Below are 9,591 nucleotides of genomic sequence, written 5' to 3'. Positions count from 1 at the left end.
GGTACAGGGGGTTTGTGGCGGTGTGACCGGCTGCACCACTTCCCATTGGGTTGGTGGGCGACCAAGAGCGGAACCCTCCCCCCGGTTCTCCCTGCAGGTTCACCGTCACGTTGCCGCCTGAGGCCGTTTCGTCCTTGAACAGGAAAGAAATGGTGGTGATGGTTGACGTAGCAGAACCGGTCTGATGCATGATACGAAAGCGCTTATTCACATAATTCACTGTGTTAAACCGAATAGCTTTTTATAGCGTCATGGCCCTGCATCTTACATGATTTCCGCCGGCTGCTTTAAGCTGCAGGTTCTTCATGACCGTGTCCATGTTGGTCATAATAGCTGATACTGCGTTTTCCAGCTGAAGGACCTGTCTGACCAGCCTTGAATAAATACACACACACACACACAAGTCCTTAATAAGCACGGCCCTCTCGGCTGGACATCATTACAATGACCAGGCTTCTATCTCCTGCGGAAATATAGACTCATAATGACAATATTTAAAAACTTTATGGTGAATCATTTAAAATGCCCGTGTGCATACATTTGGAACTCGTCTTGAGGCACAGGAGCAGAATTGCTCTCTTGTGCTTGATCTCCGAGGTTTTGGAGCTCCACGCTCAGAGCGTCCTGGTGCGTCAAAGACAAGAAATGCAAATGATGGGTGAGGTTGTCATTGATAAGTGTAATTATTGTTGTTATTATTATTATTGTTGTTATCATCATACCCTCTTCTCTTCCAGTTCGCGCTTCATCATCTCCTGTTCTTCCTTGTCCAAAATATTATTGCCATCCCGATCAAAAGTTGCAAACGTTGCTGAAATCTCCTGGTCGTTATGTCCCAAACTTTGTAGAGAAAGGTTGTCGAGATGTATTAACATGACCACTCGTTCATTTACATAAAAAAAAATTCCAAGCCACTTACTCCTTCAGGTTGTCCCTGAAAGCCTTGAACTCCAGTTCCTTCGATCCAGATTGCAGAGCATTTTGAACATCAGAAATCTTCTCTTTTTTGAGTTTTAGTTTCATGAATGTCTTTGCATAGCTCTGAAATGTGTATTAATTACATGAATTAATGTTGATTAGGTGAGGCCGGGGTCCTATGTTCTATGTAGGCTTTCATACCTGCTTTAAGATTTGGCTAATTTGGAGGTCATCCTTCTGAGAGGCCAGCTCCTCCTTCACCTCTGTATAGGTGTCGTTGATAATTGCCAGAAACATGTTCTTCAGAAAGAAAATACAGGAAATGCTCACAGCTACCTTACTGTAGCCGACTTATGAAATCGTGTTGCGTCTCAGACTTACAAGTAGCACGAAGAAGACAAAGAAGACGTAGGTGAAGAAGTAAATTGGCCCCAGGACGCGGTTGGCCTGGTCGATAGCGTTGTAGTCGAAGTCCCCAAGAATGATTCTGAACTGCGTAAAACTGGAATCATATGAACCAGGAAATGTGAAATATGACAAAAATGCTTATCATTGACACGGAAACATTTCAGTTTTTTTTTTAGTACTTACATGCATTTGCTAAATGTGCTGAAGGATTCCACCTGGTTGCCAAAGAGCAGATATCCAAGCTGGGCATAAGCAAAAAAAACGATGAAGAACATAATGGCAAATCCAAAGATGTCTGCGGCACATCTTGCCAGTGTAGAGGAGAGCTGGGTCATGGTCTTGTTGAAGCTGATGTACTTGAAGATCTGTAGACACCCATAGCCAGTTTATTAGTTTTATACCCAAGCAGAACATGGGAAATTAGTGAACAAACTTCTAGATGAGTAAAAGCTTCAAATGGAATTAAGATTCATTGTGGAGGGATAAAGGTGTATATTAGACCTTTCACGGGGCATAGGGTGGTAGTAGCCTAGTGAGTAACACACTCGCCTATGAACCAGGTTCAAATCCCACTTACTACCACTGTGTCCCTGAGCAAGACACTTAACCCTGAGTGTCTCCGGGGGGGGGATGTCCCCGTAACTACTGACTGTAAGTTGCTCTGGATAAGGGTGTCTGGTAAATGCTGTAAATGTAAATGTAATGCACATGACTCTGAAATGAACACGAGTCAGTTGAACTATGGATAGATGGAAGAGTACATTTTTAATGACCTTCCATGGCTTAATATTGCTGATTTAAGAATGTCACCAGACTGAAGCTACAGGAGAGTGGGTGGAGGTTAAGTAATGGTTAAATGTGGTTAATGTAACTAATTTATCTTTGGCCTGTGATGACCTGGTCAGTATGTTGAAATAAATTTACAGTAGAATGTGGTGATCCAGAAAAAAAAAAGTGTAATAGAATGTAAATACCAAGTCATTTTCATGCAGTGAACAATGGGAAGTGAAAGGGATAAAGTAGTGGTGTGGTGCGAGGGATTGCATGCTATTATTTATCTCAAGTATGAATGAACTGTATGCTTTGTTGTCTATGATGTATGCACACCTTGATCCAGGCAAAGAATAAATTGACGGCGTTCATGTTGTTGTACTGTGTTTGCCAGAATCCAAGGAATTCGAAATCTGCATAATTCTCAGGATATTCCAGGAGCTTCCCCAGCAAGTTGTCCACTTTGATTGTTCGGAACACGTTGAAAACAATCGCAACAATGGCGAGCTGTAACATATAATTGATTTGAAATAGATTTTTTCATGTTGGTGGTAAACAATCATGAGCAATGGGACCTGTGCAATGTGTCTGAATGTAATATGTATATAATATAAAATTGTATATGACGATTATGATATAATCATACCAGTATGATTACAATATCAAGGACGTTCCAAATGCTGGTAAAGTAAGACAGCTTGTGAATGCGAAGCTCCAGGATCTCCTCCACCACGTAGTACAGGATGAAGACGCAAAACACGATCTCGCAGCCAGCGATGGCGAAGTCCCACATGGTGACGTAGCGCAGCAGCTTCACTGTCCTGATCTGGTAGGAAGATATCGCGCCACCAGTGGCCGGGAACTCGACCAACAGCCTGGAAAAAGGAAGAGGTGGATGGTGAAGGCCGCTGGAGACAAAACGCTCCTAATTTTCAGATTCTTATGTTATTTCCGATTTTCCTGCACGTAAGCATGTTGAAATATTGACCTTGTCTGGTGCAACACAGAGTAGGAAAAGATCTCATTCTGGATCATTTCTGGTACCTGATGATACAGAAGAGGTTGATGTTTGCATTGTAAGTGGAGAAATCAATGAAGACGGCTCTGGTTCCCCGGTCCAGCCACAAGTTGTTATTTAACTCTGCCAAAATGTTGCCGCTATCATCTCTGGTCCTGGTCAGGTCCTGATAATAGCCCCCTCCACTGTAAGTAGCCAGCAAACCCCAGTGGTTTGACCCCTTAAGTTGGCTCTCTGTGTGGTACTGCCATCTGGAATAATAGTAGAGGTGCACAAAAGAAAATGAATCCTCACAAATCTGAAAGATGAGTAATTATATGTCAATTTCAATTCATTTCTCCTTAAATTTGACTAGTTGCCTGTTCTACTTGCATTTCTAAAGTCCTGAACAACCATAAGACACTGCCTCGGCCAATCAGAAACAGGGGTCACTATAATGGGCCACAATGGGGAGACGAGGAACGGTGAAAGAGTGAAAGGTGGGTCAATTCAGTGCTAATGCTGGCTTGACAGGTAACATTTGTTAGGCTGTATTTGACATGATATACAATAAATGCTGTAATCGGGTAATCCCAACAGTTAATCTGGGTCATTCTTGCATAATTAAAAAAATGCTCCATGCAGAACATTTATGGAATTCATCTGTCATCCCTTATCTAGAGCCCCTTACAATCAGTAGCGACGGGGACAGTGGGGTGTAAGGGCGAGTGTCTTACACACCAGGCTACTACTACATTCTCACAATTGAACCATTATGGGCCAATATAGTAAATCCTGTTTTTTTTCTGGCCTATTTTACCCAAAGAAACAAGGGATCTAAGCTGAACTGTGTCCACTGTCAAAATGGGCATGAGAACTGGATCCAGGTGTCTTGGTTGAAGAAGCGCGTTTTCTGTAAAACCATGCGGAGATCCATCATGCAACTCAAAAGGAGCTGCTCTGATTTTTAAAAAGTAAACATAGATTTGACTCACGCTGTCCCATTGATGAGGCCGAACTCGGACTCGTCCTCTTTCTTGTCACTGTAGACGTCATAACAATTAGCGATTTCCTCTCGGAAGTCCTTGTGAACTGTGCAGGAGTTGTTCTTTACTTTCAGCTGCCTTATCCTGGGCACACCCAACAGCATGTTCTCATAGAAGATGAAGGACTGGTCCCCATATTCCAACGACTGGTTGTTGTACCACCGGCTCCAGTAGAGCCCATCCAGCAGTTGGCCCTGTGCATACTGACTCCAATGGAAAGAGAAGCAGGACATTTCATGAAAATCACTGGAAACGTTTTTCTTCGTGTACTGTGCACAATGAGGTGAAATAGATGAAAAATAACTACCCTACTAAGATTAAATGAAACTAAAATAAAAAGTCTGTTTGTAAAATATGAGGAGTAGAAAGCACAGATATTCTTGGTAAACTTTATGCAGTAAAAGTAAAAATATAAGGATAATAATGAAAAACTCGTTTGTATTTATTAAAAAGGATCAAACTGAGTTTTTTTATGGATTTTGTGTTTTAGTTGTTATTCTGGTAGTCCCTGGGATTATTTCCAAATGGATTTCTAAATGTCTAGGACATTTGCAGAGGTCTGTTGGGAGATGTTGGGAAGCGCGCCTCTCATTTCGAAATGCGCTTCTTACCGTCCAGAAGTCTGTCATGCAGCCGACGGACTGGAACGCGACGCCAGCGTCGCCCGGAGAGTTCACGAATAAATCTGTCATGGCCTGTGTGTAGTAGAAGGTGCTGGAGCTGGTCATGCCATAAGTCACTGCAAGACACAATCACGGTCACCCCACAGATATCAGGCTTTGCTCAGGGTCTACTACGTCACGTGATGAGGGCCATTAAGAATGGCAGCGGGGTGCCTTGTCCTGGGGACGCCGTGAAAGCCTTGTCCAGATCAGTACTGCTAGTTTGTTTGAGGAAGGAGAGATTGAGAGGACGGCGGCTGACGCAGAAAAGCCCCTCTGACAATGCAGGCCGACCCGGGACAAAGCAACAAAGGCCAAAAGAGGACTGTTATCAGTGAAAGGCAGCAGCACAGCAGAGGATGTTGTCTTTCGCTCACAATGTCCCGCTGGACAAAGCCGTCCCTTTTAACCACAAGAGCCTGGCATTTTATCGTCTATAAAGGGGTTTTGGAGAGCAACCATCAATAATGGCTGAACAAACAAGGCATTAGTGACCGAAATACAGAACGTTCAGCTTCTATGCCATGAGCTACAGGTGATACTTACATAAGCACATATCCACGAGGAACATGATGTAGACAAACAGCTCCCTCAGAGTAGTTTTAAGGTACTTTTCTCGATTCTCTGTTACGTTTTCAGTCATGGTCGTTCCCCACAGTCCTACCAAAATGAACAGGAGCGTCTTCGAAATGCCAGTAATAGCAGATGATGAGTTCATATTACAGCTGTAGAAGGTTTTAGAAGAGTTCTCACCTTTAATCCCTCTCATCAGACGGGAGCAGCATCCAGAGGACCGCTGGTCCGCCACTGGGCTCAGGGCCAGCACCTTGGTCTCGGGCGGGTACGGGTTCGGACCCGGCGGGGTCAGCTGGCCCGGCGGGCCGTCCAGCGAGCTCGGGAAGAAGGACTGGGAGTTGTAGATGGCGCTGACCCGCGGCAGCGTGGGCGACACGCTGTAGGCCTGGTTCGTCCATCCTCCCTGGGGCAGCGTGTCCATCTCGCACTCCACCTGGGCGCTCAGGTGGCTCCGCGCTCGGTTGTTGGCGCGCTGCATCGGGCCGGGTGGTGTAGAGCTGGGGATGTGGCTGGAGGGGTCAGGTGTCGCTGGCTTATATAGCGCATCTGATGAAGGAGACATGGGGTGGAGCTGAACTCTCATCACACCATGAAATACTGCACCGCCTACTCTGCAGCTTTACAAAAGTCCAATTCTCTCTATATATCATATATATAATATAAGAAATATCACATTTATATGCATAACATTATAGTTCTGGAGAAGCTTGATATTACTGATTAAAGAAACATTATTATGTTTGGCAGACACTCATCCTACCTGTATTCCCTCTTATCATGCATGTCCAGGCTGTGGTGTTCAGCATGTTTTGACTGTTTAATGAAATCGGCATCAGTAAACTCCCTCATAAACTCTATTATCGCAGGAACATATTACCATTCGCACGGCCACCTGTCAAAAAGCCTTTCTAAAGAGGGCAAACAATCATCTGAGCAGCAGCAGCAGCAGCTTGACCATCTGCATAGTGCGTGTCACATATGAAAAGCACGCATGCACGTTTGCATGCCACCCATGCATGTATAAAAACCAGACAATGCTGTGTTTTGACATTTGCTTCACATGCATAATTGTCACTGAACCAAGTAGGAAAGAGAAAAAAGAAACGTGCACGGAAGGTAACAGTAATTTCACGAGTGACACTGTCCCATTCACTAGGTCCATCAGAAACTGTCACATTTTGCGGCCGGCGGAAATGAAACAATGAGCGTAATGGCCGTTGAAGCTGAAGTCGTCCACGTCTTGGGCTGGGCCCTGTCCACTCACGCATCATCAGTTCTCAATGTGAACATTATTTACAGCCGGTGCACTGGAAAGGGAGGGTGCTGCTGGTGGCCATGGCTGACACTCCCATCTATTAGTTCAGTTCTAATAATCAAATACTTGGTCGATTGGATAAATAAAGGGAACCATGTGATTCTTTTACTATATAAAAAAAAAGAATACGTTTCTCGATGATGGAATGAGCAGTGACGTCAGGGCTCTTAGTAACGGGTTCCTGGGGGCCTTATCTCAGTCCCCAGAAACCTCCACTGAAAAAGAGACTTTATTTATGTGTTTTGTTAAACTGCAGAAAGGGCAATAAAATTATCTGTGGTGTCAGGACACTTTCCTCTTCCTTTTGTAAAATGAGGATATTGGTACGATATATATACATAGCTTCTGAACTTAAACCAAAACTCACTCAATGTAATTTTAAATACTGATAAGCCAATGAACTTGTGGGTTAAATGGGGGCACATGTGGATCTGAAGGTCAAAAGGGTCACAATTTTACAATTATTAATGAGCCAAAATACAATTCATGAAATAAAAATTGACGCCACCGATATCTAAAAGTATACAGGAATTTATTTTGTACAAAATTATGCTGCATCATTAACATGAACATCATTACTGAAACGGTTCAAGCCTACGTCTGTCTTTAAATTACAGCGAAACATCTGAACATTAGTTCTACAGAGTTGTGCAAATTTCTTCCAAATTTTCTTTGCTCTACTTCGATTTCTTAAAATAGTTTACATGCAAAATACAACGCAATACAATTAAATAAATACGCAAAAATAAATATCTCAATAGAAATGCCAGTTTGGCTAAAGGACAAAAAAAATAGCTTTTATCAAGCAAAACTATTTCAGGACCTTATTTTTAAGATTTGATACAAAGCAAAACAAGGCTACAGTACGTAACAAACCACTGGAAAATCGCAGGTGAATGTTTCTGCTTTTTGTCCATTATTTGTTGGGCAAAGAGGCATTTCTGTTGTTAGGAGTAGGAAATGTCGACGAGGACAGAAGAAAAAATCTATTTATTTCAGTCAGCACCAAGATGGTTCCCAGATCTCAGTTTTTCAGGGTCTTCAGGACGTAGATGTCCCACCTTTTTTGGTGTGTGTTACGTTCGGAGCTGAATGGGACTCTCAGTTCGGAACTTGAAAGGCCTCGAGGTGACACTGGAATGTCGGCGGCGCCGGGTCGCTCTCCGCGGGAGAGCCGTACATCATGAAGCAAGAGTACGCCTCCGGCTGCAAGGCGTCAAGCGGCAGGTCCAGCCACTGCCTGTGGAGGGCGCCGTGCCTGCCAGCGTCGGCCAGGATGCGGTCGAGGGCCACGATGTAGCTGAGGGCCATCTGCAGCGTCTCGTACTTGGACAGCTTCTTGTCCTGTCCCCACTGCGGCACCACCCTGCGCAGCCGGTCAAAGGCCGTGTTCAGGCCCTGCATCCTCTTCCTCTCCCTGGCGTTGGCAGCCATGCGGCGCCGCACTGCACCTTCAAATTTCCCGGGGGAGGTCTTGGAGTCGGACTCCGAACCAGAGTCGCCACTGCTCGATGTGCAAGACTTCATGCTGATTTCTTCTGATTTGTCCAGGATCAAAATGGTTTTCAGAGGAGAAAAAATGGCAAAACTCTTTTAAAAAAAAAAAACTCACAGTTCCCTGCTTTTCTCCAGGCTCCTTACATGCTGCGGGGTTCAATTACAGCTGCACTTGGCTCTGCTAGACACGAGGAGAGATGGACGCTTTTATAGGATTCAGAGGTGAGCAGGTGGCAGCAGGTGGTGGCTCCTCCCCCCTTAAACCCGCCCCCAACAGCCAAACACACTACAACACCGCATTCACATGTGCACCAACACAACACAACGCTCATCCTTCATATCATCTGCAACCTGTTTTAAATCTCCAACCCACGTCCTAACATGGAAAACCAAAAAATAAAATAAAATGTTAATTAATTAAATAAATAAAATTTACATTGACGTTCCAATTAACTTTGGCTGGTCTGCATCAGAGTTACCATCTGGCCAGGGCACCTACTGCTGCTGAGGGGGCGGGCACTAGATTCATAAATTAACTCGGCCCAACTTTCCTTCTTGGAGCCCCGGGGCGAATTTCATTGAATTCATTGTCCCAGAAGCTTAATTACTGTCCAAGACACTCATTGTGAGGATTCCTCATATTTCCTCACTACTCAAGACAATGGCTGCTAATTACGGTTTTCTGCTTTGATGATGAGCCTGTAATTGAGCTGCAGTTCGCGTACGACAGATGTGAAACGTAAAACTTTCTGTAATTAATTTGATGCTTGTACTCATGTAACATCTTGAAAAAGAATAATGAAATGTATTGTTTTTGTGTTGGTGCAAATAAAAATTTATGTAAGAGAATTGGTGCATAACCAAGTTTTCTTTCTATACAATAATAATAATACTTACTTCTTGCATTTAGAAAACATACACAAAAAATAACTTGAAAATCACTTTAATTTCTGTTATTTCTGACATTCATAAAACGCAGTCCATAGGATGCATTAGTGTTTTTTTTTTTGTTTTGTTTTTTTTGGATATGCTTGCAATGAATAATTGATCTGTCCACTGGTCTGAGGAAATTGAACAGACAGAATAATTTGGCTAACTGTTCCATCTGTCAGACTTTAGAATTCAGACTGAGACAATGCACACAGAAAAACACAATAAAGAGCCACACAAATGGTCCAAGCAACCATGCCCTCAGAACTCATTTTATAATTGCAATCGAATATTCAAAACTATATTCACAACTAACAATAGAAATATTAGCTGTCAATCTAGATATTATTTAACATAATAAATATAATGGTAAAGCATCTGAATTCTGCAGGCGCTCAGTCTGTGTATTTTGTTTTCATTTGTTTTATATTGCGAAACGTGAATTTTCCCTGCTGAATAAAAATGGTTGAC

General features: G+C 43.3%; 2 protein-coding genes across 2 annotated transcripts; both read right to left on the bottom strand.

Annotated features, from left to right (window-relative positions):
* Positions 1–13: 13 nt before the first annotated feature.
* Positions 14–5,629, bottom strand: pkd2l1 (polycystic kidney disease 2-like 1). The gene is made up of 14 exons (XM_028989053.1): positions 5,556–5,629; positions 5,349–5,462; positions 4,752–4,879; positions 4,090–4,343; positions 3,142–3,366; positions 2,744–2,972; positions 2,434–2,604; positions 1,510–1,691; positions 1,300–1,420; positions 1,120–1,218; positions 920–1,041; positions 723–840; positions 539–624; positions 14–374 (listed from the first exon to the last, which is right to left on the bottom strand). The coding sequence occupies exons 1-14, from the start codon at positions 5,569–5,571 to the stop codon at positions 242–244; spliced, it is 1,998 nt and encodes a 665-aa protein (XP_028844886.1). The 5' UTR covers positions 5,572–5,629; the 3' UTR covers positions 14–241.
* Positions 5,630–7,794: 2,165 nt separating this feature from the next.
* On the bottom strand, positions 7,795–8,256 carry atoh7 (atonal bHLH transcription factor 7). The gene has a single exon (XM_028989303.1). The coding sequence runs from the start codon at positions 8,218–8,220 to the stop codon at positions 7,795–7,797; it is 426 nt and encodes a 141-aa protein (XP_028845136.1). The 5' UTR covers positions 8,221–8,256.
* Positions 8,257–9,591: the final 1,335 nt, after the last annotated feature.

This window comes from Denticeps clupeoides, chromosome 8, assembly GCF_900700375.1.
Source record: "Denticeps clupeoides chromosome 8, fDenClu1.1, whole genome shotgun sequence".
NCBI classification, from domain to species: Eukaryota; Metazoa; Chordata; class Actinopteri; order Clupeiformes; family Denticipitidae; genus Denticeps; species Denticeps clupeoides.
This window is presented reverse-complemented; position numbering and strand designations above follow the sequence as displayed.

Bases quoted from the DNA above. Each gene is read 5' to 3' on its own strand.
- pkd2l1 (XM_028989053.1), bottom strand. The intron at 3,367-4,089 runs GTGAGTCAAATC...CTATTATTCCAG, and splicing joins GGCCTCATCAATGGGACAGC to ATGGCAGTACCACACAGAGA. The intron at 375-538 runs GTATGCACACGG...TATTTATTCAAG, and splicing joins CCTCAAGACGAGTTCCAAAT to GCTGGTCAGACAGGTCCTTC.
- atoh7 (XM_028989303.1), bottom strand. From the start codon at position 8,220: ATGAAGTCTTGCACATCGAGCAGTGGCGACTCTGGTTCGGAGTCCGAC.